We start from the raw sequence: 24,824 nt of genomic DNA, 5'->3' as shown, positions 1-24,824 counted from the left end.
TTTTCTCCAGTTCATTCGGTCAACCACCACATCACTTAGAATCTACTGAGATTATAAACACACATCAAATAATCACACTTAATTAGAAATCATGATAAAAGCACGAGGTTGGAAGAATATATAGGAGTTTGGATGATTCCTAATGGGAAGGCTGGCTAGGGGAGTAAATGAAAGGCAAGAAATCAGAGATCCATGGTCAGAGTTAGAAGATAATTTCAAGATGAGGACAGAAGAGCTTTCAGTCCCAGTGAACAGCATGTGCAAATGTCCTGGGGTAGAAGAGAACCTTGTACTCAGGGTCCTGAAAAAGGGCCGCAGCTGGCAGTGGCCAGGCCAAGGAGATTCTTGCACACTCAGTAAAGAGAAACTAAAGGATTCAATGTAGGGACATCACATGGTCAGGTCTACATTTTTATGATCATTCTGTCTGTGTCACACATGAGCAAAGTGACTCTCAAGCAACCTTTGCCAGGACACAGTTCAAAGAACTCTACCCTGGATCCTGCAAAACAAGTTTCTCCCCCTCCCCCACTCTGCGGGGTGTGGCATTCCACTCTGGCTGTGAAGTAGCTCCTTTCTGCTTTGTCTGTGAAGGCCTGATCTTTTTTCTTTCCCTGGCCCCCAAGTCCCACCTCATTCTCTTAACCAGAGAGTAGACTCTCTGGAAATCAAGGGGCCAGTAGCAAAAGGTGGAGCAATAGGTCCTTCCTGCTATGACTGACAAACTGGAAAGGAATCACAGGGTCTGCGGTCTTGCATCCCCTCCCACCCACTCAAGCCAAGTTCAAAATAAAGAAGCAACTCTAAGACATCACCCTGCAGGTTAAGATTCCGTGGACTCCCCAATGCCCTCTGTGTCACACACCCTCCTCCCCCAAGCCAGTGACCCAGCCAATGGAGGGCTGGCTGGGCTTGGCTCAACTCCAGGCTTTCAGAACTGCTTTCGGTTTCTCCACTACCAAAGACTTCACCCCACCACCCCACCCTGCACAGCCAAAAAGTCCTTAGCAGCAGCCGCTGATACTTCCTCCAAGTCATTCCCATCCTACCCCTGCCTCAGGTATGAACTGTCTCCACACCACTCCAGGAGAGCAGTTTTCCTGAACTTCATTGCAACTGCTTCATAGCCCTCTCCGTCAGCCCCCAGTACACACACGTGTCCAACCACACAGGCACAGAGGTGGGCGGTCGCACCAGAGAGACAGAGTCTGGACGTCCCCGCCACCACCTAGCACAATGCCTGGCACCCAGCAGGACTCCTCTGGATATTTGCTGAATGGGTGCACAAATAAAACCGGCCCCGTTCAGAGGACCCCAGAAGTAGGAAGAGGAGCCTTTAATAGGGGAATTTTTCCTTCCTGCAAGTTTGGTTGTGAATGTGAACAGGAAGCACAGAAGTCACAAGCACTTTTGGAAGTGTTACAAAACTTGAAAGGACCAAAAACATCGACGCAGGACACAGATGCTCACGGCTTTAGACAGAACCGAAACTTCAGCAAAGTTTTCAGGTTGTAAGGTTAACAGCAGGAAGAGGTGCTGCAGATGGGAACCCAAGGGGTCCGACTTTAAAAATGAAGTCAGGGTGGAAACACGGAGCTGACACCATTCCTGCACGAGCCGGGTCCTGCAGCAGCACTCGACCCTGAACTTGGCTCCGTGCACGGCCCTCCCTTCTGCTCACTACATTCATGGTCCTGTTCTCATTTGCCTAACACCCTTCCTACCCAACTCCTGGACACCTCCCTTCAAAACCTAGTCCCCACTGCATCCTGTCCGAATTCCTTCCTCAGAAATACCAAGCATGGGGCCTTACTTTTTCAGTTCCCATTTTCCCAGCTGAACTCAAAGGGGGCTATTAACAAACCATCCGGGTCTGAACTACCCTGGTGCTACAGCATCCTGGTGAGTTCCTTAGAAAGGCGGGCTTCAGCCCACCCAACACCTGCAGATCCCGAGGCAGCATTTTAAACACAGGTCCACGGATGACTCCTAAGCACATTAAAGTTTGACAAGCACCAGGCTGGAGTCGACATGCATGCAAGAAACAGGTACTGGCCCACTACAGGACACACAGACAGGCCCTCCACCTGAGCAAGAGGAGCGCTCTGAGCAGAGAGGTTGTAGCAGGGTTAATAATCCTTGTGCCAAATGTAGACGTTCCACTGCAAGCAGGGGGTGGGTGGGTGGGAATCCGGAAGCTGGGCACCTGACCCCGCGTGCAGCAGGCGGGAGAGACAGAGGGGAGGTGTGTGAGTGTGACTGTGACCACAGGCCGCAGGAGCTGGCAAGGCCAAGTCCCCGCCCCCCTCAGCTGTCACCCTGTCAAAACAAAGCCGCCACTGACAGCGCGGGGGCCAGCCTGCCCCGCGGCCGCGGGCGGTCCTCCCACCCCTGGGAGCGCCGCCCCACATCTGGATCTGCAGTTGAGGGCCACGGGGGCCCCACAGATCTGGCCCAAGACGCGAGGGTCCTCAAACGGAGCAGCAGCGCCCGTCGCGCTGGGCTTGCCAAACCCAGCGTACACCCCGAGCAGCTTGGGACAGCGTTTACAACCAAACAAGTAATACAATAATGACAGGATTGTCGCCCCCGCCCCCAGCCGAGCGCGCCGGGCGCCGCGGGACCCTCGCCTCGGGCTGTGCCCAGCCTCCCCAGCCAGCGCGTCTCTCCCGAGCGCCAGGAGTCCGGGAGCCCTCTCGGCCCTCGGCCCTGGCACCCAGGTCCTCCCAGCGCAGCCCCGGGAGCCGAGTGCAGAGAGGAGCGTCCCCACAAAGGTGTCTCCCTGACCCAGGTTCCCGCGCCACCCCCGGAGCGCGCTGCTCCACTCGTCTCCGGCGAGCTCCTACAGAGCCACGGAGCCCCAGGGTATTCCGGGGAGCTCGAGCGCCTTCCAGTGGGGGAGGAACGAAGCGGGGGCGGGGTAGGGGGGTCTCCGAGTCTTGGCAAGCCTCGCTTCGTTCAACCCCACAGGGCTCTGATCCGTGGAGCGGCTCAAGGGGCGAGGGCGACAGCAGCACTTCCGCGGTGCAGCGGCCCGGGGCGGGAGGCGCGAGCGGGGGCGGGGCGGGGCGGGGGTCTGGGCGGGGGCCCCCCGGTGCCCCCCGCAGCGGCCCGGGGAGCTGCGAGCCCTCGGTACCTTGCAAGCGGAGTACACTCCGAGTTTCTCCAGTTTCTTGGCCCGCGGAGCCGAGCGCAGCTGCGCCTTCTTCACGGCGATCCGGGCCGAGCCACCGCCTCCCGGTCCTTCGGCCGTGCCCGCCGCAGCCACAGCCGTCGCCGGACCGCAGGAGAAGCCCTGCGGGGGCGCGGGCGGCGGCGGCGGCGGCGGCGGCGGCGGCGCGGGGGGCTGCGGGGGCAGCGCCCCGGGCCCGGCCCCCGGCCCGCAGCCGCCCGGCCCGGCCCCGCCAGCCTCGGACATGCCGCCCCCGAGCACGGCAGGAGGCGCCGAGTGTCAGGCGGCCGCCGCCAGGGTCTTCCCTCTCGGGCTCTGGGCGTCGGGAGAGCGAGACCCTCCCCCCACGCCCTCCCGGCCCTCCGCCCACCCCCCTCCCCGCCCCCGCCCGCCCGGCTCGCCCTGGCCGCGGCCCGCGCGCTGGTGGCGGCGGCGGCGGCGCTGCTCCCCCAGGAGGGAGGGAACTAGCGGCTCCAGCGCCGCGGCCGCACACGCCCTCCCCCGGCTCTCCTCCCCGGGGCTGCGCCGCGCGCCCCGGCCGCGGACATGTTCCTGGGGGCCGGCCTCCCTGGGGGGCGCGGGGCCGGTGCGCGAGGGCTCCCCCCAGCCCCGGCGCCCGGACGCCGCGCGCGTGCCCGCCAGGGGGCGACGCGGGTCTCGGGGTGCGGCGAGGAAGAAGCCGAGGGTGGGGACCGGGGCTGGAGCGCAGGCACCTGCCGGCCGCCCCCGCGGCCCCGCAGCCCGAGCAGGGGGCACCGCCCAGGCGTCTGTCCTCCGGCCCGGTTCCACCCTGGCTCGGAGAGGAGGCGACTTTCTCCGCCCTAGCGGGAGCCAGAAACAAACAAAAAAATATGTATTTTGAAACGTCCCCGTCCATGCGAGTCGTTTTCTTTGTTGCTAATTCACCAAACTAAAGGCATGCTGTCTTCCGTTTCTCTTTTAAAATACTTTCTGTTAAACTTTTCTTTCAAATTAAGGACATTTGTTTCCAGGGCAGTTTCTGGACCAAACCTGCCAGAATTTTTTTAAAAAAAGATCTTTGCTATTTTCTGTAATTTTTGTTTGAAAGTGCAACCTGTTAAAAGAGCAATTGTCTAAAACCGTTGTCAAAATAAAAATTATGCGCGGTGGGAAAAGTTTGCTACGAAGTTGTTAACAGGTTCATCGCCGGGAATAGGGTTATAATATCTTGCTACTTGCTTTCCTACAATGTTAAATAATTTTCAAAAGTGATACCAGCAGTATGCATATTAATCAGAAAAAATTTTCAAGCAGAATCCAAAGTAATGAGAATTGAGTTTAGCATCAAACTTAAAAAAAAAAAAAAAGAAACCTCGATGCTTTGAGAACTGCTGTTTTCGTCCTTGTAGATGACAACGAGGGTGGCCTATTGTGCTAAGAGGCGCACGTTTCAGTTTTGCGTTTCAGAGTTGTGCACTTACTGGCCGGCCTTTCTCTGGAAGGCAGGATTTAAAATCCCAGACCTGTGTCTCGGGATCTTCACAGGTGTCCTAGTTTTTCAGAGCGAGTCATCAGACGTAATATGGGTCATAGTGTGCTTATCAGATTCCTTGCATGCTTTATACCTCTCCTCCAGTTCCAGCCAGAGATGCCTTAAGGGATGAGCTTGCCCTCCTCACGCTCTGTGCTGCAGTTCGTTTTCTCTGTATTTCCACCGCATGATTTTGTTCCTTTGACTTTTAATGCAGAGGGATTTGTAAAACTGAGAAAAAAAAAAATCCGTCAATTTAAACAGTGGGTGTTACACAGAGCAAAAGGAAACAGCAGCTTCTCTCTTCCATCAGCACAGTTAATTTCAGTGCTTTCTTCCCCTTTCTTGTCAAAGACTATTTATTTGAAAGGCAGAGTTATGGAGAGAGAGGGAGACAGAGAGAGATCTTCCATCCACTGGTTCACTCCTCAAATGGCAGCAATGGCCAGGAGCCAGGAACTCCATCCAGGTCTCCCAAATGAGTGGCAGAGGCCCAAGCACTTGGGCCATCTTCCCGGCTTTCCCAGGCACATTAGCAGGAAGCTGGATGGGAAGTGGAGCAGCCAGTGAGTGGGTGCTCATGTGCCCACTCTGTGCCACAGCACTGACCCTGCTTAGTGCTTTTCTTAGCTCAATGTGCTTCCCTTCACCTCACTCTCCCAGCTCTGCTGAGGTGTTTTGCAGATTTTTTGGCTGTTCTCGTCTAAGCAGGAGAGGCTATGAGCCTCTAATCAAACAGTAACACTGTGATGTTAACAGATACTGATAAAGGTTTGATTTCCATCCCACAGGCATTTGTCGGACTGATGGAGTGGTTAACTTGAGATCTGTGTGTTTACTGGATGCAAACACTCTCTCAAAAATGAAAAAAAAAATCATAAACAGAAACTCTGATGAATGGGTTCATGCTAAAAGGTTATCGGTGTGGTCTTGGTGTCTCAAAATACATTGTACTTTGAGATGTGTCGAAAAATAAGATAGGTGGATGCACCCATGCATGGGGAAATGAGCCCACGAATAGAGAAGTGATAAAGTGGAGCACAATGCAATGGTAGAATCTAGGTAGTGGGTTCGCTTAGAGTTCTGCTAAGTTTTCTGTATACTTGAAAAATTTCTTAATACAAAACTGGGGGGAAGGATCTAATATTTTTGAAAATATTTTATGTATTTTTTTTTATTTATTTGAAAAGCAAAGAGAAAGAAAGGAGAGACAGAGAGAAGGAGATCTTCCATCTGCTGCTTCATTTCCCAAGTGGCTGCAATGGCTGGGGCTGGGCCAGCCTGCAGCCAGGAGCCAGAGGAGCTTCTTCGAGGTCTCCCACAAGGGTAGCAAGGGGCCCAAGGACTTGGGCATCTTCCACTGCTTTCCCAGGTGCATTAGCAGGGAGTTGGATCGAAAGCGGAGCAGCTGGGGCTTTGAACCGATGCCCATATGGGATGCTGGTACTGCAGACAGCAGCTTAACCAGCTGTGCCACAACACCAGCTCCCAGATTTAATATTAGCCACCACCCCCCACCCTTCCCCTCCTCCTCTCAAGCTGCTCACAGAATTCAGGAAACAGGTTCTTTCCAGGGTGTTTTGAAGTAGCAGTAGCCAACCTCATTTCAGTCTGCCCTGAAAACCATCACCATCTGAAGGGTCCATGGCTTGTGACATTGGCTGGACATTATTTTTCAGTATTTCCAAGCTCAGAGAACCCTGATGACGTGCTGCCTTAGGCTGAAGGCCCACAGTTTCAGAGTGTGTTCTGAGTACCAGGCAGGGAGACTTCAATGGCAAAAGAGGCTTGTTGACGCTTTGTAATCAGGGTTCTGGGAGATCAGGTGGGCTCTTTTGGCTGGCTTTATGGCTCCGTGGGTTAAGCAGCCACTGGTCAAGTCCCAGCCACTCTGCTTCCCATCCAGCATTCCAGCTAACGTGCCTGAGAAGGCAGCAATTGATGGTCCACGTACTTGAGCATCTGCCATCCACCTCAGAGGCCCAGATGGAGTTCCAGACTCCTGGCTTTGGCCTGGCCCAGCCCTGGCTTTTGCAGCCAGGCAGGGAGTGAACCTGCAGATGGAGAATCTCTTTCTCTCCCCCCTCTCTTTGTCCCTCTGCTTTCCAAATGCATACATATGTACACACGTACTTTTTTTAAGTGAAGACCAGGAAACTAAAAGGCAATGTTTTAATTTACAAAGTATTTACCTTTACCAGTTACTGAGGCAAAGAAGCCACATACAAAAAATAACTAGAGCTTGGAGAGTGGCAATGGGAGGAAGTCAGTTGGCCATGGAGGTTACTGATGATACTAGTCACAGTACAGATTATTTTATTTTACACCTGTTATAACGAATGCCTTTTTAAATTTTCTTTATTTGAAAGACAATTACAGAGAGAAAAAGAGAGACAGAGATCTTTCGTTCACTGGGTCACTCCCCAAATGCCTGCAATCAATAACCAGGGCTGGGCCAGGCTGAAGCCAGGAGCCAGGAGCTTCTTCTGGGTCTCCCTCATGGGTGTAGGGAGCCAAGCACTTGGGCCATCTTCTGCTACTTTCCCAGAAGCATTAGCAGTAGATGGATCAGAAATGGAGTTTCAAACCAGCGACCACATGGGATGTCGGTGTCAAAGGCAGAGGGTAACTGCTATTCCAGAAGGCCAGCCTCAAGAATGACTTTTATACAAATGTGATAGCACAGATTTGCTGGGAACAATGTTGAATTAACACTGGCGCAGTGTGATATCATTTGTGTTTAAAAAATAAATAAAACAGCAGACTTGGGGAGGTAGGGGCAGGCATTTGGTGCAGTAATTAAGATATAACTTGGAGCCGGCGCCGTGGCTCAATAGGCTAATCCTCCGCCTTGCGGCACTGGCACACCAGGTTCTAGTCCCGGTCGGGGCATCGGATTCTGTCCCGGTTGCCCCTCTTCCAGGCCAGCTCTCTGCGGTGGCCCCGGGAGTGCAGTGGAGGATGGCCCAAGTCCTTGGGCCCTGCACCCCATGGGAGACCAGGAGAAGTACCTGGCTCCTGCCATCAGATCAGCACGGTGCACCAGCCGCGGCGGCCATTGGAGGGTGAACCAACGGCAAGAGGAAGACCTTTGTCTTGGAAAGATGTTCTGGAACATCTGTATCCAACTGCCTTTCTGCCTTTCATTAGAATGAAAATAAAGAAATAAATAAAACATTGACAGAAGAGTATAAGTATGATTCTTGCATATGCACAAAAAAAGCACAAAAGTTAAGACAAAGATTTAGAAAAATGCACAGTAAATTCTTTTTTTGTTTTGTTGTTTTGACAGGCAGAGTTAGACAGTGAGAGAGACAGAGAGAAAGGTCTTCCTTTTCCGTTGGTTCACCCCCAAATGGCCACTATGGTCAGAGCACTGCGCCGATCCAAAGCCAGGAGCCAGGTGCTTCCTCCTGGTCTCCCATGCGGGAGTGCCGGCGCTACAGGCGGAGGATTAGCCTAGTGAGCCGCAGCGCCGGACACAGAGTAAATTCTTAAAACTAGTTGCCTTTCACTGAACATCCTTGAGAGAAAACTTATTTTTTCTGTTTTTGTATTCCCAAGTTCTCACTGGGTCCCTGTGCCCACATGGGAGACCCAGATGGAGTCCCAGTTTTGGGTTTGCCCAGATCTGGCTGTTGCAGCCATCTGGGGAGTGAACCAGTAGACAGTTCTCCCTCCCTCTCTCTCTCTCTCTCTTTCTCTCTCCCAATCTCTCTGCCACTATGCCTTTCAAATAAATAAAAATAAAATTAAAAAAATAAAATAAAAAGAATTACAGTGTTCTGGACTTGCAATTCACATCTGAAGTAGCGGCATATTTATAAAGAAAAAGAAAAATTCTATCTGCAATATGCTTATGTTCTTCTCCACAGACATCGAAGCCTGCTCAGACTGTTAACAACTTTCTGACTGGTCTTTTTGCCTTAACCCTTGGTCTGCCACAATCTACCCCCCCCCCCATAGTACAGTTTCAAAACTGTAAATGAGAAGCTGATTCATTAATTTCTTTTTTTTTTTAGTTACTTATTTATTTGAAAGTCAGAGATAAACAGAGAGTAGGAGAGGCAGAAAGAAAGAGAGAGAGGTCTTCCATCCACTGGTTCACCCCCCAACTGGCCACAATGGCAGGAGCTATGCTGATCTGAAGCCAGGAGCCAGGAGCCAGGAGCCAGGAGCCAGGAGCCAGGAGCTTCTTCCAGGTCTCCCACACACAGGACTTGGGCCATCTTCTACTGCTTTCGCAGGCCACAGCAGAGAGCTGGATCAGAATTGGAGCAGCTGGGACCCCAACCAGAACCCATGTGGGATGCTGGCACTGCAGGCAACGGCTTTACGTGCTATGCCACAGCGCCAGCCCCAGTAATTCCTTCTTGAAGCCCTCCAATCTGCACTCCATCACATGTGATCACATGACATGAGGTTGACAAGGGCACCGCTCCCTGCCCTCCTTCCTGTGTGCAGTAGACTGTCCCCAGTCACGTTGTTTTCACTTTACAATGGGTTTATCAAGACTTAAGCCCATTGTACAACAAGGAGCATCTGTGTATTTCAACCAAGGTCAGGAAGATTTTCTTACTTCAGGGCCTTTGCAACTGCTGTATGGTGTGAACAATCTCTTTCAAACAGCATGTCTGAGGCCTATTCATCCAGTATCCCATGCTTAAAGATTCTGTCTCATCCAGGAAAGGCAAATTTTGTGGCCATCTTTTGTGATTCTTCCAGTAATTTTTGTGTCATATTCTCTCTACCAAGTCTGCATAGCTTGGTAATGGAGCAATAACCCTGACCCCTACAGGCAAACTGGACTTGTCCCCATTTGAAGGCATAGACTCCTAGGGTTCACCAAGTGGTCCCAGTCCCGGGACATTCTTCCCATCTCAACCACCTGCTTCTAGGAACAATGACTGGATGGAAGTGTCAAAGTGACAAGATGTTGTTACATAACTTGGAGCTCCTTAGGCTGCTCCCCATTGGAGAAAGTGTAAATACTGGACATTTATTTTATTTTATTTTAATTTTTAAAGCTCATTTATTTTTTAAAGTGGGAAGGGGAAGAGAGAGAGAGGGAGAGAGAGATCTTTCATCTGCTAGTTCACTCTCCAAATGGCCACCATAGCCAAGAGTGGGCCAAGAGAAAGGAATTCCATTTGAGTCTCCCATGTGGGTGGCAAGTACCTGAGTATTCAGCCGTCATTCACTGCCTCTCAGGTGCATTGGCACAGAGCTGGATCCAAAGTGCAACAACCAGGACTCAAACCAACACCACAGGCTACAGCTTAACCTGCTGTGCCACAACACCAGCCCCTGGATATTTATTTTCACAATCTCTTAAATAAAACATCCTTCCAAGAAACGGTATTGGGAAACAATTATAAAATGAATCTTACGGTGGGTAGACATAAAACCCCACATACACTTGTTTTACTGCCTTGCCTGCCATTACAATGAAAACACAAGATTAGTAAAAGAAATGAAGCCTGCTTGCTTCTGAATTCAAGCTAAATAGTTTGCTGTTTTTCTAAAGCAGTGTATGAATCTCTTTTTGCTTTAAGCAACTTGAAAATTACATAAGAAAATCAAATTTCCAAAGAACCAAAGTTTAGTATGACCTAGATTTTCTGGAACAATCTGAATATCATGAATTTTATTCCTGTTAGTGCCAGATAATTGTTTAAAATAAACCTGCAAGGGATTCTAATTTCCTAACTGTGTAAAAATGTATAATTTCAGAAGTTAAGAAAAATATCTTTCTTAGAACAGATTTTCTAGTTTAGGGTCTCCTTATAAGGGAAACTGGCTTCCTTAATCTTAACTCCTGGCTAGTTGAGTGTGCTACTGCTGACATTTTAGATCTAAATCAGAGCTTATAACAGTGTTTTCCAACTTATGAAATAGGAGCTATACATTAGCAACCACTTTAGGTAAGAAAAATGGAAAGTGTTCAGTAGAGTAACATGATATCTTCCTAAACCACAACAAAATTATATTGTTATAAAATAGTGAAAACACAAAAAAGAAGTGATATAATATCTATATATTCCCCTAACCAGATTTTTAAAATGTTTTCATTTGTCAGATATATATTTATAATTAAATAACATCACATTTCCTTTTTAGCTCATTTCCCAAGTACTTGCCCACCCCAGAAGTAAAGACTGTATAAAAGCAAGTTGCCCTTGATCATGTTTTTTTAACATGTACGAAATAAACCCAGTGGAGAAGGCTTTGATGAACTTTTACTATAAACAACTAGATGTAGCTATTTTAGGTTTTATAGGTCATAGCTTATCTCATCCATTGAACTCTGCCAAGGTATCACACTCTGGGAAAGAAAATTTGTTTATCTCACGTAGTTGAAACCCAAGCAACATGTTAACATGTTATAGCTACTCACCAAGCACTTCTGTTTTTTTGACATTATTGCCTAAAATTTCTGAAGTACATTTTTAAACTTTTTTTTTTTATTTGAAAGGCAGAATGAGGGGTACAAAGCAAGAGAGAGAGAACACCAACAAAATCTCCCAACCAAAATGGCTGGAAAAAACAGGTCTGGACCGGGTTGAAGCCAGGAGTCAGGAACTCCATCTGGATTTCCCATGTGGGTGGCATGGACCCAAGTACTCAAGCCAACTTCCACTGCTTTCCCAGGCACATTAGCAGGGAGCTAGATTGCAATCCAAGCAGCCAGGACATGAACCAGTGCTCTGTTATGGAATGACAGCATTGCAAGTGGCAGCTTACTTCACTGCACCACAACACTGGTGTAAAGTACATTTTTTATGGCAAACCAACCTCTGATTTTACTGTTTGCTAGAATTTCCATTGCAACGTTTTTTGCACAGATTTTTATCACTTAAAAATAAGAATTTACTTCTTCGGTGTTCTGGAGGCTGGAAGTCCAAGATCATGGTGTCGGCACTGTTGGTTTCTTCTTCATTATTATTATTATTATTTTGCTTGGTTTCTTCTGAGGCCTCACTCCCTGGCTTGGGAGTAGCCTCTCCTCTGATGGCTCCACATGGTCTTCTCTGTATGTGCTTCTGTGTTCTCATCTCCTTTTTATAAGGACACCACTCCTATTGGATTAGCATGTACCCTGATGACCACACTGTGTCTTGATTACCTCTTTAAAGACAATCTCCAGATGTAAGCACATCCCGAGGTCTTCACCCTTCATTCTGAGCTGAAGCTTTCAACAAACGCATTTTGAGTATACACAATTCAGCCCATAAAATGCAGGAAATAGTTTATTAACATGGACAACGCTTTTAAAAAATTTATTTATTTATTTGAAAGTTAAAGTTGCAGAGAGACAGAGAGAGACAGAAAGGGGTCTTCCATCCACTGGTTCATTCCCCAGTTGGCTGCAATGGCTGGGACTGGGCCAGGTCGAAGCCAGGACCTGGAGCTTCTTCTGGGTCTCCCACATTGGGTGCAGAGGTCCAAGCAGTTGGACCACCTTCAGCTGCTTTCCCAGGCCATTAGCAGGTGCTGATGGTGCCCATATGGGATGCTGGTGCCTCAGGACACAGCCTTACCCACTATGCCACAACACCTGCCCCTGGCCAAAGTATTTTCACAATTGCTGTGCTCAGTGTACTTCTTCAGTCTATGCTGGTTTTCTTCTGGCGAGCAATCCATTCAGCAGTTCTTCCATAGAGAATATAAATCAGTATTATCCAGTCTTCCACATGTGGAAGGCCTTCAATCTATAGGAGGTAAAACAATGACAGCAAATGTATGATATCTAGTTAGGTTGAGTGTAATAGTTTTTATTAGCCTAAAAAGAAAAATATATCTGGTTTTTAAAAAGAATTATTCATTTATTTGAAAGGCAGAGTTAACAGAGAGAGAGAGGGAGAGACACAGAGAGAAAGCCTTCATCTGCCAGTTCACTTCCCATGTGGCCACAACCGCCAGGGTCAGACCAATCTGAAGCCAGGAGCCAGCAGCTTCCTCTGAGTCTCCCACGTGGGTGCTGGGACTCAAGTACTTGGGCCAAACTCCACTGCTTTCACAGACGTACTAGCAGGGAACTGGATTGGAAGTGGAGCCATGGGGACTCAAACCGGCGCCCATACGGGATGCCGGCATCGCAGCTTTACCACACTACCGAACCCTACAATTCTTTTTTAAAGATTTATTTATTTATTTGAAGGTCAGAACTACAGAGAGGGGGAGAGAAAGAAAGATCTTCCAACTGCTAGTTCACTACCCAGATGACCACAACAGCCCGCTGAGCCAGGCCGAAGCCAGGAGCCAGGAGCTTCATCTGGGTCTCCTGTTTGGGTGAAGGGGCTCAAGCACTTGTGACATCTTCTGCTGCCTTTCCCAGGGCATTAGCAGGGAGCTGGATCAGAAGTAGAGCAGCTGGGATGCAACCTGGTAACAGTATGGATTGCTAGCATCGCAGGCAGCGACTTAACTTGCCATGTCACAGCACCGGCCCCTTTTATCTCTTTTCTTATTAACAATTGTTCCCGGATTTTTCCTGTTCTATTGAAGTCGTTATGAATATTCTTAATTACCCATTTGTGGTCAGGTATACTCATTCCCCCAGGGTATATACCTGTGGGTACAGTTGCTGGATCACAGGGGAAGTGTACTTTGAGCTTAAATAGATATTGTCAGTTTTCAAAAGAACTTCAATTCCTGTCCCCAGGATATGAAAATATCACAGCAAATCCTCACCTTTGGTATTGCCAATCCCTTTACTTATTTTAATTTATTAATTAACTTATTTTAGAGGCATGGAGAGAGACACATAGGCAGAGAAAGTTCACTTTTGCTACTTCACTCCTCAAATGCCCCTAGCAGATTGGGACTGAACTGGGCTGCCTGGAACCCGGAGTCAGAATCCCAATCCAGGTTTTCCACATGGATGTTAGGAGCCCAATTACTTGGGTCATCACCGCTGCTTCCCAAGATCTGCATTAGCAAGAAGCTGGAGTCAGGAGCCACAGTTGGGGTTCAAACCTAAGTACTGTGATGTGGGTTATGGACATCGCAACAGGCATTTTAGGCCAAAGGCCTGTCCCTCCTACATGTTCTTTGAGTTTTATTATTTGTGTCTTTCACATTTACATCATGTTATATCTTGTTCAACTGTGGAATATAATGTGAAGTAACAGTCGCCACATCACATGAATTTTCTCTTTATCTTTTATTTTATTTTATTTATCTTTATTATTATTTATTATTTATTTTTATTATTTTTTATTTTATTTATTTTATTTTTTAAATTTATTTTAAAGGCGGAATTATAGAGAGAAAAGGAGAGAGAGGGGTCTTCCATTGCTGGTTCACTCCCCAAATTGCCACAATGGCCAGGGCTCTGCCAGGCCAAAGCCAGGAGCCAAGAGCTCAACCCCGGTCCCCTACGTGGGTGGCAGGGGCCTGAGTACCTGCGCCACCTTCCCCGGCTTTCCCAGGAGCATCAGCAGGGAGCTAGAGTGGAAGTGGAGCAGCTGGGACCAGAACTGGTACCCGTATGGAATGCTGGCTTTGCAGGCAGTGGCTGCAAACACCTTTGTTTCATTTTAAACTAGCACTGTTAAATGCTTGGAGCAGACAATAGGCTAATCCTCCACCTAGCGGCGCCGGCACACCAGGTTCTAGTCCCAGTCGGGGCACCAGATTCTGTCCCGGTTGCCCCTCTTCCAGGCCAGCTCTCTGCTGTGGCCTGGGAGTACAGTGGAAGATGGCCCAAGTGCTTGGGCCCTGCACCCCATGGGAGACCAGGAGAAGCACCTGGCTCCTGGCTTCGGATCAGCGCGGTGCGCCGGCTGCAGTGCGCCGGCCACGGCGGCCACTGGAGGGTGAACCAACAGCAAAAAGGAAGACCTTTCTCTCTGTCTCTCTCTCTCACTGTCCACTCTGCCTGTCAAAAAAAAAAAAAAAAAAGTTTGGAGCAGAAAGAGTGCATTCATGGCATAGCTCTGTCTTTACCATAAATTCACTGTAGGGCTTTCTCTGAGTATACCCTGGTATCCCAACAGTGATTGTATGTTTTTTAATCAGCTTTTATTATTTTTTTAAAGATATATCTATTTATTTGAAAAGCAGTGTTACAGGGGGGCGGGGGAGAGAGACAAAGAGAGATCTTCAGTCCACTGGTTCACTCCCTACAGGGCCACAACGGCCAGGGCTGGGCCAGACCGAAGCCAGAAGGCTGCAAGTTTCATCCGGATTCCCGACGTGGGTGGCAGGGGCCCAAGCATTTGGTCATCTTCTGCTGCTTTTCCCAGACCATTAGCAGGGAGCTGGGTAGAGAGTAGAGCAGCTGGGACACAATGCCATCATCGCAGGCAAACAGCTTTATCTGCTGTGCTGTAACGTCGGCCCCTTTAATCAGCTTTTAGAACACCATGACTCTTAGGCTCAAGCCAAAGGAGTCCCTACTCTGAGACCCAGAGTTTAGAAAGTTCCTCTTGTCATAAACACTCAAGAAAGTGTGTGAATGGGGGTGGGCGGGTGTCTTTGTCACTTCTTATGAGTTCTAGGCGGGCAGACTCCGTAAACTTAGACATTCACCCTTCTGCCTAACAGCCTTCAAACGCCTAGACAGACTTCTTCGCATCTCTCGCCCTAGATCGTCAAAACAAAAGGCACCCGCTGCGGAATGTGAAGTTTTTTGGTGAGAGAGCCACAGCTTTGAGTGCTGGAAAGATGTGAGTGGCAGGAGTGCTTAGGTAAGAGAAAAGACAAATTAATTAACTTGTCAAATCCTCCTTCTTAGCATGAATGCAAAAGATTCTTGCATAACAAAGTATTGTCTCCCAGAGTGCCAAGCAGCCAGCACTTGCTTCTCTTTGTGTTCCAATTCATGGTTCTGAAGAGCCTCATAAATTAGCACAGTGTTCACTCATGCTGCACAGAGCGGTGAGGAACGTTTTGTAATATCAATCCATTTCACCCTGAAATTTAGAAGTCTAGAGATCTAAACATCACATATAAGAAATGTGACTTGTATGCTTTGGGTAAATAGTTGAGTGTTGAATCCAAACACTAAACAGTTGTCTAAAACTATTTAAGTAGAAAGATTTCATTACATTTTCTAAAAAGGTAATACAAATAATCTGCTTTTATGTAAATATCTTTAAAAACTTGAATGTGACTAACTGCAACTTCATTTTGTCATTTAGTTCCAATTGATTATTTTGAATCATTTAGAAGAAAGATAACATTTTGCAAGACAAGTGAAAAATAACTTTAGGGTGTTTTTTCTTGTTTTCTTTTTCACATTTTTTGGTTGAAAATATGTTCAACATTTGTACACTTCAGTTACATTTTAAACCATATTTACCTTATAACCTAATAACATTTTACCCATGTCTAGATATTACTTTGCATTAAGATTTATACAAAAAGGAAGAAAATGGAAGTCAATAAGAAAAATTAAAGTGTTTAGAACAGTGTCTGGCAAATAGTACATAATCAGTAAATATTATGGGTCTCTTTCTGCCACCCACACTTTCTCTCTCTTGGTTTGAACTTGACATGCGATTAAACATTACTTCCCTTCCTCCTTCTTTTCCCATCCTCCACCCTCCAAGTACAAACACACATATCCTGTTTGGAATTTTGTTGCCTTACAAAAACAGGTCTAAAATTTGGAAGACCACAGAGCCTGCAGAAATGATAGATGTTAGAGAAACCTAGTTGAGCTAAATTGAAAAATTTGGTTGGTGTTCAGTTGTTTAAGATGACCAATGCATTTTACAACTCTGGCACACATCATTTGCCAAGCACTTCTTGTCCAAGTGAGAAGTCATGGTCATTTGGAAATGTGGATGCAATCAGAGGGAATTTAACTCTTGCTGACATTGTGACTTACAGATTGCATTGCCAGCACTCAGCAAAACCAAATGAAAGATTCAGGAAATTATTAGTACTACTGGCCACATTCACACCCCTGGAAAGTGCTTCAGACACCCACCTGGAATGTTTTCACAGCTGCAACACAATTCCTGGAGTGATACATGAGAAAGTCAAATTTGTTATAGCATTCACCAATAATAACAAAGAAGAACAGTTTGGGGGACTTACTATGTGGCGAGTATTGTGATAAACCTTTTTTGCAAAATAACCCATCTGATTTTTACCATGATGGAAAAAGTTATTATCCCCATTTTAGACATAAAGGTATCAGGAATTAGAGAAGCTAAGTAACTTGCAAGGCTCTTAACACTTTTTTTTTTTAAATTATTTATTTATTTGAAAGTAAGAGTTACACAGAGAGAGAAGGAGAGGCAGAAAGAGAGAGAGAGAGAGGGATATGTAGAGAGAGGTCCTCCATCTGCTGGTTCACGGATCACTTCGGGTTTTTTCCTCTCTTGGAAGTCCCCCTCCAGGCTCTCTGGCTGGAGGTCTTTGACTCCAACAAATCTTGCTTTTAAAATCTCTCTGCTTGTCCACTTGGAAATTCTTCTTCCATGTGAGACAAAAAACTGAGGTAGTAATAGTCTCTCTGGCATCAGAGATAGAGATCTTCCAACCCAAATGATTCACTCCTCAAATGGTCACAAAAACCAGGGCTGGGCAGGAGCCAGGAGTTTCTTCCAGGTCTCCCATGTGGATGCAGGGGCCCAAGCACTTGAGACATCTTCCAGTGCTTTCCTGGGCTCATTGGCAGGGAGCTGGATCAGTAGTGGAGTATCTGGGACGTGAACCAGTGTCATATGGGATGCTGGCGCTGTATACGGCGGCTTTGTCGCTCCCCCTCTTCGTGGAGGAATGACACAGGACCCTGCGCTGTTCTTTTGTCTGCTCGGCCCTTCCTGGGTTTGCTGCTGGTTCTTCCCGGGTTGGCTGCCGTCCCTTCCACCTCCGTGGAAGGGCGATGCCCCCTGCCACTTTGCCCACTTCCGCGGGGGAGCGGCACACCACCGGCCAGCTCTCTCAGGGGCTGCTCAGATGTTCCTTCAGATAGATGTTCCTGGTGCATGTTGTCTCTCTCCTCCTTTATAGTCCTCTTCCACCAATCCCAACTCTGCTACCCACATGCTGAGTACGCTGCTCTCCTCCAATCAGGAGCAGGATCAGCTCCTGCAAGTTACTGGTCGAACTGGAAGCAGCTGTGTAAAAGTTGTTACTCCCTTCTCAGCGCCATATTGTGGGAGAGCAGATGCATAGAATAAGTCTTAATTCCAGTAACTTAGTCTAGTCTGAGTTGCTCCCCACAGGCTTCACCTGCTCCGCCACATCATAGGCCCCATGGATATTTTTCTACTCCAAAGCAACACTGTTCCGTAGACCTCCCTGAGGTAATGGGGATGTTATCAGTGGTACTTATTGGCTATGTGTGGCCACTGAGCACGTGAAATATGGCTGGTAGACTGACACTCAAATCTTAATTTTATTTAATTTAAATTTAAATAGCAGACTTGTCTAGTGGCTTCTATACTGAACAGCACAGTTGAAAAAGATAAGATCACTTAGTTGCAAGTCCTCAGCAGAGTCCAAGAAAAAAATATTTTAAAGATTTATTTATTTATTTGAAAGTCAGAGTAACACAGAACAAGAAGGAAAGGCAGAGAGAGAGAGAGAGAGAGAGAGAGATCTTCTATCTCCAGATGGCTGCAATGGCCAGAGCTGTGCTGATCTGAAGCCAGGAGCCAGGAGCTTCCTCCAGGTCTCCCAGGTGGGTGCAGGGGCCCAAGGACTTGGGCCATCTTGTACTGCTTTCCCAGGCCATAGCAGAGAGCTGGATTGGAAGTGGAGCAGCCAGGACTCGAACTAGCGCCCATATGGAATGCTGGCACTGCAGGTGGTGGCTTTACCCGCTATGCCACAGTGCCAGCCCTGGCAAGAAATTCTGATACTCTACCTTCCTTCCTCTTTGCTCCACTACTGTTGAGCTCCTGGACATGTATATTTAGAGTAAGGCACTGATAAGGACTGAGGATGAGGGAAAAGCACCGGTGTCGCTCCCCCTCTTCGTGGAGGAACGACACTAAACCCTGCATAGGTTTCCTATCCGAGTCACGGCACCATTATGTCGCTCCCCCTCTTCATGGAGGAACGACACAGGACCCTGCGCTGTTCTTTCGTCTGCTCGGCCCTCCCCGGGTTTGCTGCTGGTTCTTCCCAGGTTGGCTGCCGTCCCTTCCACCTCCGTGGAAGGGCGGTTCCCCCTGGCCACTTTCCCCACTTCCGCAGGGGAGCGGCACACCGCCGGCCGGCTCTCTCGGGGGCTGCACAGGTGTTCCCCTTAGATGTTCCCCTTAGATGTTCCTGGTGCATGCCGTCTCTCTCCTCCTTTATAGTCCTCCTCTGCCAATCCCAACTCGGCTGCCCACACGCCGAGCACGCTGCTCTCCTCCAATCAGGAGCAAGTCCTACAGTTTATTGGCTGAACTGGAGGCAGCTGTGTAGAAGCTGTTTTCTTCTCTCCCAGCGCCATATTGTGGGAGAGCAGATGCATAGAATAAGTCTTAATTCCAGTAACTTAGTCTAGTCCGAGTTGCTCCCCACAGATCCCCCTTTCTTTTTATTTTTTGGCATTGATACGCGCCTGTCTTCGGTGTCCTGCGGCACACACTCTGCTCTACTTGCTAGAGTTGCCACAGGTTCTTACAAGTCCTATCAATCAGGCAAACCGAATCCGGGTCCTCTCTTCGCCATGTTGTGAGGAGGTTTTTAGGCGCTGATGCGTGCCTGTGTTCGGTGCCCTGCAGCGCATGCTCTGCTCTGCCTGCAGGTGCTTACAAGCCCTATCAGGCAAACCGAATCCAAGCCTTCTCATTGCCATATTGTGGGGAGGCTTATTGGTGTTGATTCGTGCCTATCTTCGGTGACCTGCGGCTCATACTCTGGTCGAGCCGCCTGCTGGTGCTTACCGCCTTACTAATCAGGCAGACCGAATCCAAGCCTTCTCATTGCGGTATTGTGGGGAGACTATTGATGTTAATAACGTGCCCGTCTTTGGTGACCTGCAGCTCATAAGCTGCTAGCCGCCCGCAGGTGCTCACCACTTCCCTAATCAGGCAGACCGAATCCAAGCTCTCTCATTGCCATGTTGATGGGAGGCCTTATTTTTCTGTTTCTCTATCTCCGGGCATTCCTATTTCTCCTATTTTACTTCTATTTACCAGCATTCCTATTTCTCTCATTTTACTTCTAAACTTCTGTTTCTCTTATCCCTGCGGCTTCCCGGCTCTGAGCCGCTCGGCTTTGCGCGCACACTCCGTGGTCTCGCACTAGCCCAGCGTTCCCTATCTACTTGTGCCCCGCACGCTCTCTCTGCGCGCGGCAGCCTCCGCGAGTCACACAGCGTAGCTTACGTCTCCGCCACTAGCATTCAATCTAAGTTCCCCGGGCTAACCTGGCGAATTCAACCCAGCTCACGTTTCCGCCCCACGATTTGGCTTCCCGTCCTTTGCTCCCCGGGCTAATCAGACGGATTCCATCCTGGCTTACGTTTCCACTTCTGGTTTTAACTTTTGGCCCCTTATTCCCGGGCTAACTTGAGAATCCCAAAGTAGCTTTCGTCTCCGCCTCAGCCTGCACTCGTGGCTTCAATTTCCCTAACATTTTTCTCTACCCGGTATGTTTCCCCAAGCTTTCCTCCAACAATACTCCTCCCTCATTTCTCCTGGCCTCTCCCCACAGTCCGCATCCGAGTCTGTTTGTTCTAGCTTTCACTTTCGCTTTCGACCTTAGAGATTTCTCCCAGCTTCCCCCCGTAGTCCGTATCTAAGTCTATGCCTAGGCTTTTGATAGCTTCTTCCGGCACCTTTTTCGTCCGGCTTTCCCCTAGGCTGTTTGCTAGTCTCTCTCTCCGGTATTTTCCCATTTCTTCCCTCCTAAGTTTCCTATCTGTCCTAGGTTTCCTATCCGAGTCACGGCACCATTATGTCGCTCCCCCTCTTCATGGAGGAACGACACAGGACCCTGCGCTGTTCTTTCGTCTGCTCGGCCCTCCCCGGGTTTGCTGCTGGTTCTTCCCGGGTTGGCTGCCTTCCCTTCCACCTCCGTGGAAGGGCGGTTCCCCCTGGCCACTTTCCCCACTTCCGCAGGGGAGCGGCACACCGCCGGCCGGCTCTCTCGGGGGCTGCACAGGTGTTCCCCTTAGATGTTCCCCTTAGATGTTCCTGGTGCATGCCGTCTCTCTCCTCCTTTATAGTCCTCCTCTGCCAATCCCAACTCGGCTGCCCACACGCCGAGCACGCTGCTCTCCTCCAATCAGGAGCAAGTCCTACAGTTTATTGGCTGAACTGGAGGCAGCTGTGTAGAAGCTGTTTTCTTCTCTCCCAGCGCCATATTGTGGGAGAGCAGATGCATAGAATAAGTCTTAATTCCAGTAACTTAGTCTAGTCCGAGTTGCTCCCCACACACCGGGATCTTTCTTAGTCCCTCACCAAAAACTATTTAGAGGTGGATGTTTGCCCTAGTAGTTAAGATGTTCACGTCCATGTTGGAGGACCTCTGGGCTACGACTCCAGCTTCTTGCTAATGCAGCCCCTGCGAGGCAGCAATGATGGTTCATGTGACAGGGGTTCCTGCCAGCCACGTGGGAAACTTGGACTGAGTTCTCCTCCCTGGGTTCGGCCCAGCCCAGTCCTGACTATTGCTGCATTTGTTGGAGTGAACCAACAGATAGATGGCAGTGCCTGCGCTCACTCTCGCGCTCTCTCTAATAAAAATAAAAACAAAAACTGATTATGGTAACAAAAAAACTAGATACTTCAGTGCTTAAGCACTTATTTCATTTGCTCATTCATTTACTTAACAAATGGAACTCATGGAACTTTTACTACTTGGCAGGCAAAGCACAGCACTGGCTGTGAGGTTAAGACAGCAAGCAGGAATGGGCTGAGGCCCACATAACTTCCACAGTCACACAACCACATCATAGGAAGCTCTAATACAGGCCCAGGAGACGCGGTAGTGCAGGCACTTGACACAGGGTGGAGGGTTGTGTGGGAGGAATTGGGAAACACCTTCATCATGATGATGCTAAAGTTCAGCTTGAGGAAGTCAGGTTTTAACTGAAAAATGAAAAGCGAGTTAGAATTAACTGGATGACAGTGGAAGGAACAGCTTGGAAGGTGGAGAGAGTAGCATGTTCAGGGCAGAGGTGGGCGGAGACTAGGTCCCTGCCACCCACCAGGTCTGGATTGGGGGACTTTAAAGAATAGGAAAGAGGGGGAAGATACCGCTGATGAGTCAGGCTTTGGCCAGACCCTAACAGAACCTTATTCATCACATTAGGATTTTCGACCTTTATCCTAAAAGCAATGGAGAGCCACTGAAAGGTTTTAAGCAGAGGAGTGACATAATTAGAAAGTAAACTTGCAAAAAAATGCAAAAACACTTGGCTTTGGACAAGCGCTTCATTGTTCCCTGTTCCTTCCTTCCTTCCTCCTCGGCATGCGGGCAGGTGACTTCCCCAGACACAGAGCTGCAGCTGGCCCCAGACTCAGTTCCTCAGAACAGAATAGAAGCACTTGGTCCTGGGCCCAGGAGATGAATGGAGCTCGGCCGTGTTCTTCCCTCCCATGCGCTGAGTGTTCGCTCTGTGTGTTTCTGCCATTCAGTAAATACTGGGGTATTTATAAGAACTGTCAGCAAACCACCCACTCCATTCTCTCTGTCACAGGCCCAGAAACCCTCGAATGGTAACAGCCTGTACCAGAATCTTTGTGATTACCAGAAAGACGGTGCCTAAAGGAATACAAAGTATTCCTAAATAACACTAAATATTCTCTTTTGCAAGGCTGGTGCCTGCCACTTTGACTTGTACCTTCGTATTTATGGAACATTTTAGGAAGCCTGAATTTGACAGGCAGTTTTACATCAAACAGGACAGCGCAGCAGACAGATTGGCTTCAGTATTTTCCAGCCTTGCCAGCTTTCCATTGATCTGTATTTTTTTTGTTTGTCCTGAACTTGGGAGGACGATAAGCCAAAAAATTTATTCCAGCAGGCAAAAGGCAAAAAGAGGAGTGAAACAAGAGGATTCATGAATGTATTTGAACTTCAGAGATTCAAATCATATGAAATCAACTTCTAAGCAAAATGTGTCAGACTTGCCTCCTTCCAAAATGAACTGATTTTTGTCTATGTTCCTGGTATAACAGAAAAGTCACCTGTTTGTGGATCAATACACCTAGGCTGGATTCCTAACTGTGACCACCCTTTGGTGCAGCCACGTTAATACATCTTCCAGAGATTTAGTATTCTTATCTGCAGGATCGTTGTGTGGATGTGAAATGTTTATAGTTAGCTTATAGTTAGCTCTGATAAAGTTGTCTCGTATCTGTCTTCCCAGTGATACTGAGCTCACCAAGCATAGAGACCTGCATTGGCCTTTATGGCTCTTGCCTATCCCTATAAACGCTCAATTAGTCATTATAATGACTAATAGATAAAAATAGCTTAAATAAAGAAGATCTTCTATTGTTAGCCTTCCCAAGACATTAGTCTATCTTCTAATATCCTTCAATAATCACCTGTTTTATTTATTTGTTTATTTTTAAGATTTATGTATTTATTGAAAGGGTTACAGAGAGGAAAAGGCAGAGAGAAAGAGAGAGAGAGAGAGGTCTTTTATCCACTGGTTCGTTCCCCAGTTGGCTACAATGGCCAGAGCTGTACCGATCCGAAGCCAGGAGCCAGGAGCTTCTTATGGGTCTCCCACACAGGTACAGGGGCCCAAGGACTTGGGCCATCTTCCACTGCTTTCCCAGGCCATAGCAGAGAGCTGGATCAGAAGTGGAGCAGCCGGGACTTGAACTGGTGACCATATGGGATGCTGGCCCTGCAGGCGGCAGCTTTACCCACTACACCACAGGGCCGGCCCTTTATTTTTAATTTTTAAAAAATATTCGTTATTTGAAAAGTAGATTTATATTTAGAGAAGGCGACACACAGATGTGGGTGATCCTGTGCCAGGCTGGCAGACTGCCTGCCTAACCCATGTAGGAGGTTAGGAGGGCGTGGCACACCATGCTTCCCCATGGCCTGACTGCTGGCAGGCGGCAGGAGCCCCAGGCACATCCTCCCCTGTTGAAGGGCCTTGTAATTGCCAATCAGGCAAACAGCTCCCGAGTGTGGCCCAGGCCCATCAGGACCACCTGGAAAGCTACTAGGCTACCTGACCTTCGAGCTGATTGGAGAAGCAAAGCGGCGCCAATAACGGTTTTACCCAATAGAATTAGTACTGCCCTGACCTAATTACGACTCCTCTGCTTGCCCTTTACAAAAGGTGTGCTTGATCGTTAATAAACAGACATATTCACCAAAACTTGACCCCGGTGCTTCTTATCAAAGAACACAGTCACCCCACCATCCGGACAGTGCAAGGGCCTCAAAGGCCGAGCCCACCCACAGAGAGAGAGAGAGAGAGAGAGAGAGATCTCCCAACTGCTGGTTCACTTCCCAAATGACTGCAGTGGCTGGGGCTGAACCAGGCTGAAGCCAGGAACCAGTTGTGTCTCCCATGTGAGTGTCAGGGACCCAGGCATTTGGGCCATATTCTTTTGCATTAGTAGGGAACTGGATTGGAAGTGGAGCAACCGGGACTCCAACCAACGCCCATATGGAATGCCAACATTGCAGGTAGGAGCTTAACCCGTTTTGCCACAAAGCCACCTCAAATAAGTTTTTTAAAAAGATTTATTTATTTATTTGAAAGAGTTAAGAGAGAGGTAGGGACAGAGAGATAGAGGTCCTCCATCTTCTGGTTCAATCCCCCAATGGCAGCAATGGCCGGAGCTGGGCCGATCTGAAGCCAGGAGCCAAGAGCTTCTTCCAGGTCCCCCATGTAGGTGTGCAGGGGCCCAAGAACTTGGGCCATTTTCCACTGCCTTCCCAGGCACACCACCAGGGAGCTGGATCAGAAGTGGAGCAGCTGGGACCTGAACTGGTGCCTATATGGGATGCAGGCACTGCAGGCCAGGGTTTTAACTCACTGTACCACCATGCCATAAATAAGTTTTTAAAAAATTTATTTTGGTGGAAAAACATTTTTTAATTCATGCATAGTTTTTTTTTTTCATAATATGCATTTTCCACCCATGAACTTCCGTTTTTTTAAAGCTATGGAATACTGGTGTTGCAAGCTGGGGGCTTAACCTGCTGTACCAAAATGCCAGCCTTTAACTTTTTGAAGAACTTTTTGCATGAATTAGCAAAATAAATTATTGGATGTAC

At 48.3% G+C, this 24,824-nt stretch overlaps 1 protein-coding gene across 2 annotated transcripts in view; it reads right to left on the bottom strand.

Moving 5' to 3' along the window:
• KAT2B (lysine acetyltransferase 2B) overlaps positions 1-3,817 on the bottom strand; it is a 124,085-nt gene extending 120,268 nt beyond the window's left edge. For both annotated transcript variants that reach the window (XM_051858848.2, XM_051858849.2), the window contains exon 1: positions 3,137-3,817. In XM_051858848.2, the coding sequence (XP_051714808.1) occupies positions 3,137-3,418 (282 nt within the window). In that variant the 5' untranslated portion in view covers positions 3,419-3,817. The remainder of the gene's footprint in view (positions 1-3,136) is intronic.
• Between the last annotated feature and the right edge of the window lie 21,007 nt (positions 3,818-24,824).

Source organism: Oryctolagus cuniculus, chromosome 4 (assembly GCF_964237555.1).
Source record: "Oryctolagus cuniculus chromosome 4, mOryCun1.1, whole genome shotgun sequence".
In the NCBI taxonomy this organism is placed as follows: Eukaryota; Metazoa; Chordata; class Mammalia; order Lagomorpha; family Leporidae; genus Oryctolagus; species Oryctolagus cuniculus.
The sequence above is the reverse complement of the archived record's forward strand: the minus strand, read 5'-3'. Positions and strand labels throughout refer to the sequence as shown.